The sequence below is a fragment of the Lytechinus variegatus genome, chromosome 8 (genome assembly GCF_018143015.1).
Source record: "Lytechinus variegatus isolate NC3 chromosome 8, Lvar_3.0, whole genome shotgun sequence".
Taxonomy (NCBI): domain Eukaryota; kingdom Metazoa; phylum Echinodermata; class Echinoidea; order Temnopleuroida; family Toxopneustidae; genus Lytechinus; species Lytechinus variegatus.
In genome coordinates this window covers 22,895,425-22,915,134 of record NC_054747.1, presented here as the reverse complement: position 1 = coordinate 22,915,134, position 19,710 = coordinate 22,895,425, and the positions used below count along the sequence as shown (strand labels likewise).

Genomic DNA, 19,710 nt, shown 5'->3' with positions numbered 1-19,710 from the left:
CGGGTAATCAAAATCCCATTGGAAGCACCTAGAGATATTAAATGGTACATGATTATGCGTTATAATACAATACATGTAACTAAATCTTATTGTGAATAACAAATAGATTAATAATTTAATCAATGAAAACTGAACAAATAAGTGATTGGAGGAAGTATCAATTCACGAATCTGCTCAGTAGATAATTGGATATGTGAAAAATGAATAAAAGCAAAATAAGGCAATGAATAGAAAAATGGATACACAAAGAAAACTCTATTGGATATCAGAGACCAAAGTGAACTGTCCTGATTTCACGAGTATTAGGTGGTCCTAATCGATAATTTGACAAAGGCTTGTTTGTCCTCTCTGAAGCTTAGGTGGTTGGCTTCACCCCATTCGTTTGTGCATGTTATTTATATTCATATAGAATTGACAATGTAAGCCGAATTTTCAAAAGATTTGACGGACTTTTGATTTGTATTGAACAAGTTTGAAAGTTGGCTTACTTGGATAATTTTGTTGCTTGCTGAAATACGGTGGTCCAGCTAGATTTGTGAAGAGTTACAAAAATAGCATTATTCTATTATTCTACTGAGCATTCTTCGTGAAACCGCATTAATAAGAAGTCTGATTTTGCCTAAGAAACTGTAAATTTCTTAAGTCACCAGTTTTTAATCGTTCCGGTGTAGCAGTTAAGCTGATTCTACAAATACAAGAGAATTTATTTATCAGTTTTTATCTTGTGTGATGTCATAATAAAAATCTGTCATTGCCATCTCTTCAAGCAGGCAGCGTAATAACAATAATCGCCCAACTGTCCACCTTCCACCGGAGAGGGAGCCGTTCTTAGGAGCTTACGAGAGAGCTGAAACAGTGGCTGTGAGACAAACACCTTGGATATTCAACGCTGACGAAGGTGAGTTAATATGATAGAATACACATTCTCATATTTCGTTTAAATATAATTGTTATCACTTGTTACTTATTCCTAGTTTTTCCTCTTCCTACCCTTCTTGTTGATGTTTTTTCGTCAATCCTCCCTTCCAATTCTTCACATCAGACTGAATTTCAAAATCTTAAAAGATTACTTGTCAGATTAAACCAGTAAATTGATCGTTTAGAACTACTCTCGATGTTGGATTAAAATGACTCGGAACGATGTCCAATGTCATCCAAAATCCCGGTATTTTTTAACCCAGTATGGATAATTATTAACTTATTTCTAGCCCAGCTTGAAAATCTCTTAATGATCCAGGTTCGTTCACCATAACTGAAAAAAGAACATTTACCATTATAAAATGATTTGTTATGTTACAATTTTTAAGTGAAATATAAATAAGATAAATAAGTTGTACAAAATAACAATAACAACCCATTTTATATCAATTTTTGTAGAGGAAGGTGATTATGCGAGCGAACCACGACGTCATCACGGATTAGCTGATCCCTATGCTACGTTCGATTATCACGATGGATCTATATATCCGAGTATGAGTACGTTTCGATCCGATGGATCCAGCGGAAGTCTTAGTGATTGCGGCGTTCTGATGCACGATGAGAGGCTATATGACATCCCTCCGGAAGAGATAGCGAGAAGAGGTAAAGAGAAAACCTTTTATGAACGATCTCAGTACGTTTCAAAAACGTTTTTACTACGTCTGACGGGTTCAGCCGGTCATTGCAATGGAAAACGACACTCATTTTTATAATGAATAAAAAAACCTTCAATCAAATGCTTTGTGGACGTCCAAACCCTTCCACAAAGGAGAAAACACGAAGGGTTATTGCTTATTATTAATATATTCTATTTTACAAAAAGTCCAAGGAACGTTCGTATAACTAAAAAAACGTCTAATTATTAGTTGGGAGGAGCAAACATCATTAAGATTTAATTTTTGATTGTTTTCTTTGTTAAGTGAAAAAAAGGTCATTGCACGTTTTGCATATCCAATTTGATTCAAACAAATCCTGTTCTACACGTTCTACACGTTGAATGGCATGTCGTGATTGAACGCTTGAATCCTTTCTTTAAAAAAATCATTTATATCTAAAGCTACAAGAAATTTGATTTGTTTTTAGTCCATCTTGTCGAGCTAATAGGGCTAGATGTCATTATTGTCATAATATACGCCGTATTACATTTTTATAATATTGTTTGTAATATCTTTATTCAGGATACTGTCGTCGTTATCACACGTATGCCCGCCTCGATGACGTCAGACCTAGTCACACCGGAAGTAAATCAGATGGTCCCGGGTCACAGGCGGATAGTTCCTCCTCTCCATCACGAGGTATTAATACAAACATAAGTATTGATTAAGAAGAATCTATATATTTAACGTAGATTTGTCATGTATACATGTAGTATCAGTGTGAAAACTTTACTCTTGACAAGTTAGTAAAATGTACCTTATTAAAAACAAAACTCGAATCCTGTACCATAAAGTAATTAAACACTCTTCTACAAAACCCATTCATAACATATTCCTATCTCTGTCACTTCATGAAGTAGGTCCTTTTGCATATCTATAGATTATGTATTCACGAAATGATACAAGCATAAACTAGGCGGTTCAGGATTTTCGATCATAAAACAAAACCTTAAAAAAATTATATATCTCCATCCCTATCACCAGGTAACAAGAGGCCTAGTAACGGATCACTCTCTACCACAAACGAATCATCCAATCGCGAAGAACTAGAACGCGCATACTCGACTGGAATGCGCATAGAGGCTGCGCAGTTTGAGCTAATCCAGTGCGCGAATAAGAAACGTGAGGACTATTCACCGGCGTCGAGTTCTAGCCGCTCGCATGCGTCACGTGACCACCCTACGGTGACCAATAGCGACATAGAACACGGGATCAGGAATTTCACAGCGTCGCCACCAATGCCTACATTGCCGGAGACGAATCACTATGCACCGAGGAGATACGTACATACACTCGAAGGTATGGAGGGGAAGAGTAAAGCTATGGTAAGGATAAGAACTGGGAAGGGGGAGGGGGGGGGGGCTATGGACCCTAAAATGTTCAGGGCAAATATAAAGGGAGAAAAGGTAAGAAAAGGAAGGCAAGAGGGTGACATATGATAAGTTCCTGAATATTATGTCAAAATAAGTCGCATTTTTTCTTTTTTAATATTACAAATTTTTTCTCGCGCCTTTTTCGCTCACAGATTGGGGAAGTATCTACCATCAAAGTTATTTTCAAGTTTTGATTGATTAAATGATTGTGAAGGAATTTATTTCATTTCAAATTTTCTCCAATTTTCCATTGAAAAAAGGAACAAAATTAGAAAGTCTTTTTTAAAATAAAAATCAGTTATATCTTTATTAATGGAATACAAAATAAATATGTATTTTGAATGTACTGTTTTAAATTTTCAATGAAATCTGTTGAAAATTTAAAATTCCTAAACCTTTTCTATTTTTCCCAATAGGTGTATATTCGTAAATGTTCTGGCATTGCATATTACATGACTTTCATGTAATAGATGTTCTATATTTGTTATGTGATGATGAACCTGATGCTCTGATTCTTCTTATTCTTGTTGTTGCGAATTTGCCAACTTTAGATAAAGCCCTATTGGTAGTATACTATAAAATGTATTGCCTTTCTAATCACTTTTTTTCTAATAATAATAAAGATAACGAATCCTCTCCACGGTGTAATTGGACGGCGGGACGTATTACTCATCCCATCCAGAAAACCTGATCTGTAATATTCTGAATACAATTCGTTTTTTTCCATGCGCAGGAGCCAGACCACGTGACCGGGCTCGGATGTCACTTACGACATCGCCCTCTCTTGTTCGATCGAGCGAAGAGTCTAGTGACGTAGATTTTGAGGTGGAATCGTCGGAACGGGGTAGCATTCACGTGTACCGGCCAAGCAGATATCGGTCTAATAGACGGGTACCGAGACGGGGCTACGTCACGGCAAGGTCCGTTATCAGAGCGGCCCGTGTACCGGGAAGAAAACACAGGCAGTAAGTAAATAAGAAAAACTATATACATTACATATACCGAAGAATTAAAAAAAAAAACACTTTACAACCCCCCCCAAAAACAAAACAAGAAACTTAAACAAAAACAAACAAAAAAACGTCATGAATGCAGACGTAATACAATAAACTTTATTGTAGAATACATTTCAGTTTACTTATTATAATACTTGGTACCCCCAAAATTTATACCAATAAACAGTTCTCATTTTGAATTAACTGTCTTTTTGCAAATAAATTTTATCCTACTTCTTGCAGTCACGCCTTTCTTTGTCTAATTAATTGTTTTAAAAATCAAAATCTGTGATTTTTTTTAGTGTATTTTAATACCTAATATATATTTTCATGGTGTATAGATTACCTTGTAATATAACGTTATTAGACATTATCTTATATTTGATTTTGTTTAAAATAACTGCATACAGTATCTCTGGTATTCTAATATTCCAAGAGCAGTAGACTACATCAATATGATATAGTATCTAGATAGTTAATCATTTAATATATATTTCGAGATCGTTTGTTAGTTTTATTAGATATCTACTCAAATTTTGTAAAAAAGGGAAAGTATTTGACTTAATAATTGAAAGCCGTCTAATGACATATTAAAATAAGCTTATTTGATTATGATTATCATTATTATTATTATCATCATCATCATCATCATGATCATTATTACTGTATTATCTTTTTATTAGTAAACTAATGCTGTAATTATGCATTTGATTTTCTACCTAGTCCTAGCTCTCACCAGCATGCCCGCCATCATCGAGGCACGCCGAGTAGCAGCTCACCCGAAACCGTACGATCTCATCCGATTCATTACCGAGCGCCTTCGAGTCCTTCCGAAGGTTATATTTCACTACCGTACGATAGTTTTAGTGCTGCACACAGCGGGGTTACCGACAGTGACGCCGAACCGAGGAAACATTATGGTTATTACAGACGAAGAGGGCGACCTCAGATCATTTGGACTCCCAGTGATACCTGTAAGTATTCATTAAGAAGTATGCAGATGATGTAATAATGCATGTATTTGTCGGCAATGGTATCAATATTTTATTCATATAATGTCAGCGACATACAGATTATTGATGAAAAGCAATTCAATATTTGAATGTTATTTCATAATTTCAGTTTTCAGAGCAAGGAAACTGGAACCATGTAGTGTAATACAAGTCCCTATATACTTTACCAATTCATTATGTATCAATTTATCAATGATTTCTTCGTTTATCTATTAAAATAAGACAATTTTTTCTTGATATCAATTTTCCAAAGCAAAAAAATCATAACCACTTGATCACGAGTGGCATACAATAAATTAATAGAGTATAAAGTGCTAAGTGTGATAACATTTTTTCCATGTTATCCTAACAACTTGTGACTGCATTTCTCACTTCTAACAATCTATATTACAACCCCAGCAAGTGTTAAACATCATTGATAAGTATTTTTGTTGGGGCATATTGAATTATGCCTTGACACTTTTGAGACGCTTTATCAAACACGTCGAGGGGAATATGTTTGCCGATTGCCACCATCAACTGCAATATGTGAGATAATTGTAAAACATTTAATATTCTGATATTTTGTAGTGCCTCCTGGATCCATTAGTGACCCTGAAAGAGGGCGCCATCTACGTCACATGAATCCCAAACGCCATGCTACGTCAGTTGGAGGGGTAAAGGTTGTGCATCCGATTCACCCGGAAACAGTTCGCTATCACATCCCATCCGAGATACGCGAGGAAGGTGAATCGCCAAAGAAAGAACCTAGATCATGTAAACCTTTGATGATAACATCTTACCCCTCACCGCCTCCGCCGCCACCACCACCACCATCATCACTGCCACCTAAACGGCGAGGCAGCCCGGAAGGCAACGAGCAAGATGTGGAAGAAGATATTGAGATTCAAGTCATTGATGAGTGCAGCAAAGCTAGTCCAATAGGAGATCAGCTTAGAGAGAGCATTTCAGTCGTTTGATCCGGCTCGTCAAATAGTAAAACAATACAGAGAGAACCTTTCGTTCTATGATCCGGTTTTTTCAAAGGAGATCAGTTTAGGTAAAACATTTCAGCTGTATGACCTGGATATAGGAGATCAGTTTACGGAAATGAAATATTGCAGCCTCATGATCATGATGATCCGGATAGACTAATAGATCAGCTTAGAGGAAACATTACCATGATTACGGTGGTATGATCCACCTTGTCCAGTAGAAGATCAGTTAGAGGAAAACATTTACTCTCGGCTAAATGATTTGTTAAGGCCAATAGGAGTTCCGTTTAGAGATAACATGTCCAAAAAGCAACCGATTTAGAGAAAATATGTCAGCCATAATGATCCGGCTTTGCAATCGGATATAATCTCATACAACTGGTGTCAGTAATAATACCCCGGTTTAGGTAAATTCGATTTTTAATCGTAGATAAGGCACTAGGGGGTCAAGCAACGTGCATCGTAATCATCAGGGGCGGATCCGGGACTGTCCAAAAGGAGGTGGCACATTTTCCCGAGGAAAATTTGACAAAAAAGGTCCTCGGTTTCAAGGGGAAGGGGGGGGGTACACTTGTGTTGGAACAGCATATTTACATTACAAAGTTTGATTATGCCTCTCAAGGAGGGGGGGGGGGGGGCAGGGGCCGAATGTGCCCTCAAGATCTCCAGTGTGATTTTAGTTGCATTTTCAAAGGAATCGATGCGTTGGAGAGAGTTTCCCTGTAAAATTCGAAACTCCCTATTATCTATGGACGATTCTAATGCGATAGCTGAAACCTACATGGAGCGCCAAATGTCGAGTAGTTCGGAGGCCAGTTTATCGCTCACTTTTTACTGATAATTATATTGGGCAGTACCATTTTAGCACCCTGGAATGTAAATTACACATGAGATTAACAGTGAAATTGAAATTGATATGGTGTTTTTAAAAACAAACTATTGGTATGGTACCAAGGAATTGTGAAGTATACATCACTGATTTTTTTTTCATCGTCTGGGCACGGGAAGTGCACAGATGATGTCACGTAGGTTATAGTTGAACGCTTCATTGAAAGTTTGGTGAAAACCAATCAATGGCTGAAGGACAAATGACGAAAGCTGCAACAGTTTACAATACGTAATATACTCAGTGCCTATCCGATGTGCGTCGGGGCTAGTGGGCAAACTACTGACCCTCAGTCTCCATTACGCTATCAGTAACTTGCCCGCTAGCCTGGCGCATTTCAGATAGGCTAAGTGTTAACTTCTCCTTTAAGGTTTCAATTTCACATGTGAATTCAACAAGTACACACGGAAATACACTTCTGTGAAAAGGAACTGTTATTCGGTCACGATGAACAATGAAATGTACCATTTGAATCCATCTGTTATGACTTTAACCTGGGTGTACGTCACATTTTATATTGAAGAGTCTATTTTTTTTCCAAAGGATATAATTGAAGGAATAAATGATTTTTGCAGTTATAAAAGATGTTAGCAGGTATTTTGTGATCAATAATGTGATTCTGTTGGATGGAATAGTGTTATCACAGTGTATTCATTTAGTCACTATGTGAAAATCAAATTTACACTGTAAAAATGTTCGAATTTAACAGCGTGGAAAGGATTTCACATCGTAATTCACACTGTCGGACACTGCTCTTTCCAACATAACATGGCGGAAAATATTCTGACGAATACGTTTATTCAAGTAAAAAGATCATAGTATTTTGAGAACATGTAATAAAAGGCGAAGACATCATTCAATCGTACCACTACCACTATGCTCTGTAGAGGGATGCATATCATTGTGCTTTAAAAATGAACTAGCCAAGTTGCAAATTGGCAACATGTTTATGCAGCGATGTATTCAGTGTTTTACTGCCATTTCCACAATATGCACGTGACTCCTTTGTAATAGTGTTACGATTGCAAAATAGTAAATTAGAAAAACCACATCAGAGCACTGCCATACTATTAAACGAAAAATCATCAATGTAAGTTTCAACGGTAACATTATGTATGTATGTATATATAGAGTAGAGGTAGTTGATTAGACTTTATGAATACAATATTATCTGTTCAAACTGTAATGTGTCACATAATGAATTCGCGCTATTTATATTCGCATTCATTAATGCTATTGATTGTAAATAAATGATTCGTTATTCTCAAATAAAAGCGACTGATAAAATACAAAATCAGAGATATGTCTTGATTTCTAATTGGTGTTGTTTAGAATAAAATTTAAATAAAAACGAGGTAAATAGGGGCCTTTAATTGAAAATAAGATCTCATTAATAAAGTTTAGACTAAAATGAACGTTGAAAACCCTGTTCACTAAAATAGATTAAAACATTAAAACACACATACACACACTGTTGATGTTTTTTAATGGCATTTACCTTCATATGTCTAGTCATGAGCCATTTACCACTGGGCCACCTTGTACAGGTTAAGTAAAATTTCACATTATCACTCACAACCACACACTTTTTTTCAGAATGTTCTATCGAGGATCAATCCAATGATTTACATAAGCTCACAACATATATAATGTGAATAATGACAACAAAACATATTTTATTCAAAAGAATAAAAAAAATATTTACACAAAAAACGAAAACAAATAATGATGGAATAAATGCCTAAAACAATATACTATTATACTAATAAAACTAACAACTGAACTTTTCTACTAGGAAAACAAATATAATCACACGCGCACATACCCACGCACATGCACACAAACCCTATACAAATTTGATAAAATTGTTTAGATAATTAATGATAAACAGAGGAAAGTCACATTCGGTTTTCAGTGTTATCACCAAAAACCTACATAAAGCCTATATAATGTAAATCATGTCAATTAGGCATTTATGATAGCCCGAAAAAGAAAATTCAGCGGACCCCGATTATAAAAAAAATACACCCTCGATCTCGTTCTTCGAACTGGTTTACGGAAGTCTTGAATCTAATATTGAAAAAAAAAGAGAATCCCGGCTCGTTTTTTTGATGTTTTCTTAAACCCGCTCCCCAGCCTTCCCAACAAAACAGCACGGTTCAAGGCAAAAATACAGATGAAACACCCAAAACTTAATATAGGGATACAGACGAGTGCACATGAAAGTGATTTGGCCGAGTACTTCAAATTCCATTCTTTTGATTTCCCTACTCCCCTTTTGTTAGAATTCATTCAAACGAAACATATCAAAAACGGGTATTTTATTGTTTGTTAGAAGCAACGTGATATAAAAGGGTAAACGAATTTGGTAATTTTTTAGTTTTCATGCGTACTTTTACATACCCGCATTCGAAGTCTTCGTTAAGCGCGGCAACCCAATTAAGATACATTCGCCCAGAGTAGACATTCTTCCTCGAGTACAAAGAACGACAGCATAGAGGGCAAACATTTTTCCTACAAATCACAGCTGCTAAATAAAAAGGTAAATTTTCTCACATTTTATGAATTTTATTCTGCATTATATTTGTATTTTTAACATTGTGAACGTGCGTGAATAATTTAGATATAAAATATTATATTATATATATACATATATATGTATATATATATATATATATATATATGTATATATATATATATATATATATACATGTATATATATATATATATATATATATATATATATATATATATATATATATATATATATATATATGTGTATATATATATATATATATATATACATATATGTATTATACATGTATATATATATATATATATATATATATATGTATATGTATATATATATATGTATATATATATATATATTCATTTATATATGAATGATAAAAATGTATAGACCCAGGTATTAAGAATGTAAGCATTGACGAAACCTTAAATCGGACCGAGCGTGGCATAAGTGGGCAAGAGAAAGGTAAGAAAAAAAGTGACAAAATGACTGGAAATGACGAGTCGCCTCGCATAAAAGAGTTATTTTTCAAAAGATATTATTATCACTATTATCATGTTCATCATCATCATCATCATTATACATATTAGTAAATAAATGAGAAAATGAATGCAATTCTAAGTGTAGATTCACCAATATTCGAAGTGAAATATTCCGGAATTAATCTCAGAGTCTATCCAGAGTCTCGATTTGTTTAGATATAGTTATACATGGTCTTTATTATCGAAGTTATTATCATTTCTTTATAGTATACACATTGATATCCTGCAAGTAAAACAAAACTTTTACTTTCTAAATATATTGATACCAGAATCATTTGATTTTTACCAGTTTCCCTCACTTTATGTAATTTTTTTTTTCGAAAATAGTACACGGTATCAGATAATAAGCCCCTTTGAAATTGTTTTCGTCGTTTCTTGCTACTGAATGTAGGTATCATCGAATTCTACTTCAGATTTGAGTTGTATTTATTCGTTCAGAAAATACAATCGAAGTGCTGGGCTTATGCCATTAGATCGGGAAACGCGCCCAGTCGAGTGATTGCGTAACCTAATCATTTGAGAAAAGGACCCTCAAAACTTTCGATATATCGGTTCTAGTTTATGAAAATGTGTAAAAATTGTCAGTCAAATATACTGCTCGGGTCCAATTTACCCGATGTTGTGAAAATTATAAGCCAAATAATAATTTATACAAAGTTTCGAGTACACTTGACCCGACCCTTCTGTAATTTTCTAGTTTTTATAGATGAAGAACTGAAATGGTCAAAACAAATTGAAAATGTATGTAAACTTACTCAGAAAAGTATTGGCATAATAAAGAGAGCGAAAAGTTCTTTGCCTGTGCAGTCCTTAAAGTTGCTTTATAACAGTTTAGTGTTGCGAAGATTTGATTACTTTTCTGCTGTATGGTCGAATAGATTTCAATCCCATACAATTAAGCTGCAAAAACTTCAGAAGAGGGCTGCAAGAATAATATTGAAAAAGACATACGACACACCGTCGGCTGACTTGTTCACAAGTCTTATATGGATGACACTAGACAAACGATGTGAGCTCTGTCGCGTTTTCATGATATATAAATGTGTTCATAATTTAGCACCTTCTTACCTTCAGGTAAACTTAACCAATCCAAATGATGTACATGAACATCATAACGGTAGTTACGCTATAACCCGATGTGTCACGTGATGGTATGACGTAATGCAGGAACAAGATTAATACATTACGTTACTTTGGAACAAGATAGGTTGTGTGAAAACAGGAAAATGAAACAGATCAACGAAAGTTTGAGAAAAATCGGACAAATAATGAGAAAGTTATGAACATTTCAATATTGCGATCGCTAATGCTATGGAGATCCATACATTGGCAATGAGACAAAGATGTGTGATATCACCTCTTAACAACTCGCCCCATTACTTTAGTATAATGTATTCTACCTATCCCGCCTCCATCAGTAGACCATGTGTTCTATCTACAGGAAGGAAAGAGATACACATTTTTAAAGAATACAGCATGGATAAAGAGTTTGTATCACCATAACAAAAAGCAAAAAGATACATTTTGGGGGTATTTTATAGTTCATCAAAGGGAAAGTTTTTCACATGTGACATCACACATCCTTGTCGCATTGCCAATGAGAGGATCTCCTTGGCATTAGTGATTGCAATATTCAAATGCTCATAACTTTCTCATTATTTGTCCGATTTTCTCAAACTTTCTTTGTTCTTATTATTTCGGATTTTTCTGTTCCGATACAAGCCTACTTGTTCCAAAGGTTTCATTCCCCTTTAAAGTGAGACAAAAGGCTGTCATCGAAAGGAAACTAAAATAACAACTAATCTGTCAGTTCATACCAATTGCCTTCTCTTTGAATATGTAATCGTATTGTATGTCTGATTTGTATTGTCTCACAATACTTTTAATCCATGGGCCTGGCCACGGAGGACTATCTACTGTTACTGGGGGTCCTGTGACAATGCTTAGTACCCCTAGTAACAATAGAATAATCCTCCTTGGATAGGTCAATGCTTTTAACACGCTTGGAAGGAACGTTAAATCTTGGTTATAGCTAGAAAACAAAGGATTAATTTCACCAAACTCTCGTTATAGTGGCGCCTTCATGCAAAAACATCTTCCGTTTATTGAGGTTATTTGGTCTAACTTGCACGATAATGGGATGCGTTATAAAAAGGTTAAGTACTAAAGGACTAGAGAAAAACACACAAACACTACCAGTGTCTATCTCCTTTACTGGTTTAATCATTGACCTATGAAGAGGTCCATGGTTTGATAGACATAAAGATAATGGCGGTAAGATGTTAGTAGATGCAAGAGGGTTTCGGAAATCAACCTAATTTTAATACAGAGACCACTGAGGTGAGAACTAGATATAATTTTACTTACATGCCAAAAGGGTATTTCGGCTGATGAAATTGTTGAAAAGCAGCGGGGTTTTCACCGTTCGCCGCTCGTATAAACTATCTAGAGCTTAGCGCGCTCGTAAAAGCCGAAATCACAATGACGTCAGAAAGGTAATAGCAGGGCCGTTAAGTAGAAAAGTGAGGAATTAGTCCCTTTACAAGCCAGCTTACATACCGCGTGTTCGATGATTAACTTTATTTTATACAGTGCGTATAAAAAAAAGATTACACTAAGAAAAAATCCTGTAAAATTATACTTTTGTAAAACCCTGAAGATATCCTGAAGTTTGATTTCGCCCTGTCCCCTTAACACAGCGTGAAAACGAGCATTTCTGCGCAAACAGATTTCTGCGAGCTTGCAGAAATGAACAGTGCTCACTCAAGTGTAACATTCTGTCAAAACTTTTACTTTTATTGGATAGATGAGACCCAAACCCAAGAAAAAATGTGAAAAAAAATGACTCACATGGTGTATATTTCTTAATTCCTAGGGCTTTTTCAGAGTGCAAGCTTTTTTTTTTATACGCACTGTATAAAAGCCAGATTGCGGTTTTCATTCCCTCGTTAATGCCTGGTCACACCGCCCGAGCGTCGTAGGAGCGGTCTAGGAGCGGTAGGGAAAGAGGGTTGAATTTCGCTCTCAAAATTAGGGGAAAAATCGAAAACAGAAACAAAAAACAATCGAAATCGAAAATGGTGATGATTTTTTTTCTCTCCGCTCCACGACCGCTCCAACAACGCTCGGGCGGTTGGACCAGGCCTTTAGTTCGACATTAATGATGTGCATTTTCAAGAGTCACTACGCTGTTGAAAAGAAACTAGTTTGTTTAGGCGATGGTTTGTAGTTTACTGGGTGTTTTGTTGGTAAATATTGTATTTTAAATGACCCCTTTTAAGAAGATAGTTGTTGTGGTAGCTTTGGAGATGCGTAGGCCTGCTTGACTTGAATAAAAGAGTTTCATTATTTGATTTTTGACACGCTCGTCCGCAGGGGGGGGGGGGGTGGAGGGGGTAATGATACTAGAACATTCCTTAGGAATATTTTGTGGAAGATATAGTCATTCGATTTTGGTAATAACTGAAATTCTGAAAATATGGTTCAATAAATATTTTTTTTTCACTTTTTCACAATAATGCTAATTTCATTTTATGTTTTCTGCTTCATCTGAGATGCACTTTAAGCCGGGGCAATTTTAATTCACTAACTAAAATCAACGGACTTCTGACAGATCACACAGCTTGACCAACAAAGATTTAACTGAGCCAACGCCAGGAATCAGTTCAGTTCGGGATCATTCAGCTGTATGATTACCTAATCATCATTGGATAATATTTTACAACCGAAAATATATTTTTTTTTCTGCATGTTATTTATATATAGTTAATAATGGGCTTGAATTTTGTTTTAAAATACCAAATTATTGCGTGTGGATGAAAATAAATAAACAAATACTGTAATCAGGGCTTCGTAACACAAAGGTTAGCGATTAAGCGCTAATTTGAAAGAACAATTCTGATTGGTTCCTATTCCGTCTACCGAGCAACGTACGCATGCAAGGGTGATCTTGATAGGCCATTTCATTTCATCATTCTCCGTAACTTTTGTGTTACGGAGAAGTAGCGAAGCTTTCTCTCCATACTCCATAGTCTCAGTAGGGCTTGTATACCTGCATTTTCTTAATGCAAAACTATCTCCTTTCTTTAAATAAAAAAGGCCGTTATTCAGATCATGTCTATACCCCTTTCATAAACCCAATTATGCGGATAATATCTGCATAATTTGGTCGTAAAATCGGAGTGGGACAAGAGTTATCCGCATTATTTTGATGCTGCAATTATCCGCCTAATAGCGGCATCGGGACCAGATTTTGACTTTATGAACGCATTTCTAAAGTAATGCGGTCACAAATCACCCTTTTCCAACACAACTCCATCGGAAGGGGTGTGTGCAGTTGCCATGACAATATCCACCTTTTTCAGGTCGGGCGCTCGTAAAAACTAGTGCGGATTATTTTAGGAGTTTGTGAATGCAACTTTTTTTTTGAATTATCCGCATTACTCTCAGGCAGATAATTGGAGGATGGGTTTATGAAAGGGGTATAAACTTCCATTAAGCAAGCGACTGTCAAGTGTATATAAAAGATCAACCTCCTTTTCCTTCTTATTTTCTCTTTGATCTATTCACCTCCTGTTTATTTCAAAATATGTTTCTGTTATATTCATGCATGCCACATTTTTATCCAAATGTTCTGATCAGATAGAGCTCTAGTATCCCATAATTAGTAACCATCTGGAATAAAATTATTGAAAATGATTTTTTGACTGATTTGAGTAGGTATGGGTGTCAACATTTACCAAAAAAAGTTAGGAAGAATACGGGTTGGGGAAAGTGCTTTTTTTCAAGGTCAATGTCAATGACCTTTTTAAATATATTTTATTATGGTATCTCCTAGATACAAGTTGGTGATCATGGTGTCAAAATGCACAGATTCTTACAAGAAGATCAAATAAAATCAAATCAAGTACCTACAATGCTCATTCACCGATGAAATTCAAGGTCAAAGCCTTTCAAAGGTCAATGACCTTTTTTACATTATATACCATATACGGTATAATGGTATCTCTGAGATGAAAAGGCACAGGTTGGTGATCTTGGTGTCAAAATGCAGAGGTTCTTACAGGAAGATCAAATAAGAATGAAATTTAGTCCCAAGAATGCACATTAACCAAAAAATTCAAGGTCAAATCCTTTCAAGGTCATTGACCTTTTTAAAAATATATACCATATACGGTATAATGGTATATATCTGGGATGAAAAGGCGCAGGTTGGTGATCTTGGTGTCAAAATGCACAGATTCTTACATGAAGATCAAATCAAGTACCTACAATGCTTATTCACCAATGAAATTCAAGGCCAAAGCCTTTCAAAGGTCAATGACCCTTTTTACATTATATACCATATACGGTACAATGGTATCTCTGAGATGAAAAGGCGCAGGTTGGTGATCTTGGTGTCAAAATGCACAGATTCTTACAAGAAGATCAAATAAAATCAAATAAAGTACCTATAGTGCTCATTTACCAATGAAATTCAAGGTCAAAGCCTTTCAAATGTCAATGACCTTTATACATTATATACTGTATCTCTGAGATGAAAAGTCGCAGGTTGGTGATCTTGGCGTCAAAATGCAGAGGTTCTTACAGGAACATCAAATGAAATAAAATCAAGTACCCAGAATGCATATTAATCCATTAAGTTCAAGGTCAAAGACCTATTTCCATAGGCTATATATCGTAAAATGGTATCTCTGAAATAAAATGCTGCATGTTGACGATTTGGTGTAAAAAAACAATTTTTGCAAGAAGATGAAAAGGCACAAAATAATCATAAAGAATTAACCTTCATCTTCGATATCCAAAGTCAAAGGTCAAAAGTTGATAAATATTTATACATCCATGCATGATCCCCCCCAAAAAAAACACAAATATTATAATTCATTATATTCACATTTTATTTGTGAATTATAGAAAGAAAGATACCTATTTGTAATGAAAACTTGGATGTTTAATAATTTAACTCTGAAATAAGGATAAATAATGGCAATGGAAAATACATTTACGGGTTAGAAGTAAATCAACTATATCAATAACGTCAGGGAATTTAAGTAGATAGGTCGATAACTTGATAACTTCATTGTATACAGTGATTCTGATGGAGAAAAGACTCACCTGCATGGAAAATGAACACAAATTTAATAGTTGATCCCTTGACCAATGAAGACGTCAAAATACAAGTTCGAGGTGAAATCGATATCAAATAGCACTTTTTAATATATATTGTGATTACACATTGCCAAAAGTGTAAAAAAAATCATGTATGATATAATCTAAAATGTTGAAGTTGTCTAAAGTAGCAGCATTTACATATGCAATTTATAAATCTAAATCAAGGTACTAATTTCTCTGTAGCAATAGGTCACTAACCTCAATTGCTACAATCAATACTATAAACTATAACTTAATCTGTAAATGGAAAGGATAGGCCTAACCCTAATGGCATGCATCATCCAAGAACATTTTCATATAGCCAGGGACAATGATGAAGAATTAAATTAAGGCAATCATTAGAGCTGCATTAGAGCATTTAAGGGGCACAGCATTATTCACAAACAATATAGTGCCCCTCCAATGCTTTGTCTCCTCCGGGTCACGGTCCGCCACTGATCATAAGCCTAATTTGTGCATGATAACACTCAGTTATTCTGGACCAAATAATGATCCTTGTACAAACTGATACCTAGTAGAAATAGCATCATTGGTGACGTACAGCAGAGAGCAGATATGAAGTTTTGTCCTGCAACATTAGCATCTCAAGAGATTCTGGCAGCTCGCAATGAGAGGTAATTAATAATAATACGGGAATTCATCTTTGTTGAAGTTGATATACATGCAGCTCTAATGATGGCCTTCACTTCATCATCATCCCTCTGCTGTTTGGAAATGCTCTCAGATGATGCTAGCTGTGACATGATAGTTAGACCTATCCTACCCATTTTCAGAAGATTCTTGTACAAATCTTTGCATTTTGGCACCAAGATCACTAACCTGCGGTGTTTTATCTCAGAGATACCATTATTATTATCTAATGTCAAAAAGGACATTGACCTTTGTCTTTGAATTTTATGGGTGAATGTGCATTGTCGATACTTAATTTCATTTTATTTGATCTTCATGTAAGAATCTGTGTATTCTGACACCAAGAACACCAACCTGCGCCGTTTTATCTTTGAGATACCATTATATAATATGGTATATAATGTACAAAAGGTCATTGACCTTTGGCCTTAAATTCTATGGGTGAATATGCATTCTATGTCCTTAATTTTATTTTATTTCATCTTCTGATCAGAATCTGTGCATTTTGACACCATGATCACCAACCTGTGCCTTTCCATCTCAGACATGTCAGAGATACCATTATACAGTATATAATGTAAAAAGGTCATTGACCTTTTGAAAGCTTTGACCTTGAATTTTATTGGTGAATGTTCATTCTAGGTACTCACATTTATTTTATTTTACCTTCTTGTAAGAATCTGTACATTTTGACACCATTATCACTAGCCTGTACCTTATCATCTCAGAGATACCATTATACAGTATGGTATATAATGTAAAAAGGTCATTGACCTTTGAAAGGCTTTGATCTTGAATTTTATCAGTGAATGTGCATGCTAGGTACTTAATTTTATTTCATTTTATATTCTGGTAAAAATTTGTGCATTTTGACACCATTATCACCAACCTGCGCCTTTCCATCTCATAGATATCATTATACAGTGTATATGAAAAGGTCATTGACCTTTGACCTTGAAATAAACCACTTTCCCCAACCCGTATTCCTCCTATTTTTTTGGGTAAATGTTGACACCCATACCTACTCAAATCAGTTGAAAAACCATTTCCAATAATTTCATTCCAGATTGGCTATTTTGAGGTCTAATTTAGGGATACTACTCTTTGGTCAGGCCATTATACATTATATTTTGAACTCAGGTTGAACATGTTGAATCTAAACTATGGTCTAAACATGCTATAGTTGTGGTTTAAATTTAGATCAGTTCATTTATAAATGACATGAGAAAAGAGCGAAGTGCAGCTATTAATATAACGTGAATACAATTTGGAAATATTTGGCTTTCTTTAATTTTTAGCCCAGGATTAAAACATCGTTTAAGTTCAACCAGAGTTTAAAATAAGGGCCATACTATTTATGAACTACGGTTCACTACTCCTAGGTTTTATCGCATCAGAACATACGGGAGCCCCATCCCTACTTATTCACATCTTCAAATTATTCGGAATATTAACAAAATATTAAAGACATACTATCGTAATTTCTTCTCACAACAGACCTTTGGAAAACACGTTTGACCAACTAGAGTGCCGAAGTATAGGATATAAAATGGCTCCACAGTTTTTTCTTGAAAAGGACATCTTTGACAAGAGCTTTGATCAGCGTGTGGCAGAGTTCGAAGAGATCTACCTAGCCAAGTTTGGACACTTCGCTCACCCTCAGAGAGAAGCGGCCCGGAAGAAAGCGGTCGAACTTCTCAACAAAAATAAAGAGGCACTTGAAGCAATTGGTAATGAGATTGCGAAGAACTGTGAAGAAGGTCTGAAGAAGATGGGTCCAGTTGCTGCCGCTGAGTTCATTAAACGGCAAGCACAAAGCCTTGTGGCCCGGCAGGTTCTAAACGCCACTGTTCGGGGTGGCGTAGACCAGTTTGGTCGTCGTATGGCGGTCGTGGTTGCTGATGAGTCTATTCGCTTGGCTGCTGCTCAGTTCGGCGCTAGAGGAGCGGAAGCAGGGGTTCAGGCAGCAGTTGAAGGAGCTGCACCACAGTTTCTCGCTAACGCCGGCAAAATGGCGATGTTGGTACCTGGTCTCTCCGCTGCGGTGGGACAAGCTGTCGCCGAGCATGTAACTGGGCAAATGGGAATTGAGAACCACCATGCCAAGAACTCAATTGCAGTTGGCGGAGCAGTGGCCGGGGGAGCTGCTGCCGGGGCCGTGATAGGGGGTCCACCGGGTGCAGCAGTGGGTGCCGTTGTAGGTGTAGCTGGATGGGGAATAGGCAAAGTGATTGATGCTTCAATTTCAAGCGGGTTGGGCATCGTAGGGGGGCCCTCTGATAATTGGGCCTATCTCAAAATTGGTGAAATAGACCAGGAGGTTTGCTTTAGTACATATAACAAAAGGGATACAATGTACTTTAAATCTTATTGGAATGAATATAGGAAAAACGACAAAAACGAGTTTCAGATGTCAGCAGGCCAAGGTCAACGTGATGACTTTCAGTTGACAGTGTATAAAGGCAACACAACCATAGCACATTTCCAGAAGGTGTACTACAGAGATATGATTTATGTAGCGAAGAACAAGCAAGGTAAACTGGCTGTGGCACACGGGAAGGGTGAGCTATGGGAAGGGGAGGCGAGTAATGTTATCATTAAGACTGATTAAAATAATCAAAGCAATTCTTACAAGTTAAGATCTGAGCAAAATAACACCAAAGGGCCAATTTATTTACACCAATCGATGTAAGTTTTAGACGCATATTACATGCATATCAAATTTTATATTGCTTCTTTCAGGTCACGTCTGCTTTGTGATATAAATTGGGGGTCATCAGGGGGGGGGGGGGGATTAGTTAGAACCTTCTTTCCGTTGCCTACCTACAAATCTTGATAATTACACGAAACTTCCACATTTAAATGTCCTTTTCCTTCCACAATTTATTTCCCATCTAATAACTCCCGGTGCCGCAACTCTTGATACTGAATGCAATACTTGATACTGTTTCTGTTATTCGAT

The 19,710-nt window shown here is 36.0% G+C and overlaps 2 protein-coding genes across 3 annotated transcripts in view; both read left to right on the top strand.

The window, feature by feature from the left end:
• Positions 1 to 6,225, top strand: part of LOC121420178 (Down syndrome cell adhesion molecule homolog) — a 53,837-nt gene extending 47,612 nt beyond the window's left edge. For both annotated transcript variants that reach the window (XM_041614726.1, XM_041614725.1), the window contains 7 exons: positions 771 to 898; positions 1,378 to 1,581; positions 2,157 to 2,273; positions 2,619 to 2,933; positions 3,741 to 3,972; positions 4,726 to 4,976; positions 5,586 to 6,225. In XM_041614726.1, the coding sequence (XP_041470660.1) occupies positions 771 to 898; positions 1,378 to 1,581; positions 2,157 to 2,273; positions 2,619 to 2,933; positions 3,741 to 3,972; positions 4,726 to 4,976; positions 5,586 to 5,974 (1,636 nt within the window). In that variant the 3' untranslated portion in view covers positions 5,975 to 6,225. The remainder of the gene's footprint in view (positions 1 to 770; positions 899 to 1,377; positions 1,582 to 2,156; positions 2,274 to 2,618; positions 2,934 to 3,740; positions 3,973 to 4,725; positions 4,977 to 5,585) is intronic.
• A 6,040-nt stretch (positions 6,226 to 12,265) lies between these two features.
• On the top strand, positions 12,266 to 19,387 carry LOC121420177. The gene is made up of 2 exons (XM_041614724.1): positions 12,266 to 12,287; positions 18,246 to 19,387. Exon 2 carries the CDS (start codon positions 18,298 to 18,300, stop codon positions 19,357 to 19,359), a length of 1,062 nt encoding a protein of 353 aa, XP_041470658.1. The 5' UTR covers positions 12,266 to 12,287; positions 18,246 to 18,297; the 3' UTR covers positions 19,360 to 19,387.
• The last annotated feature ends 323 nt before the right edge of the window (positions 19,388 to 19,710 follow it).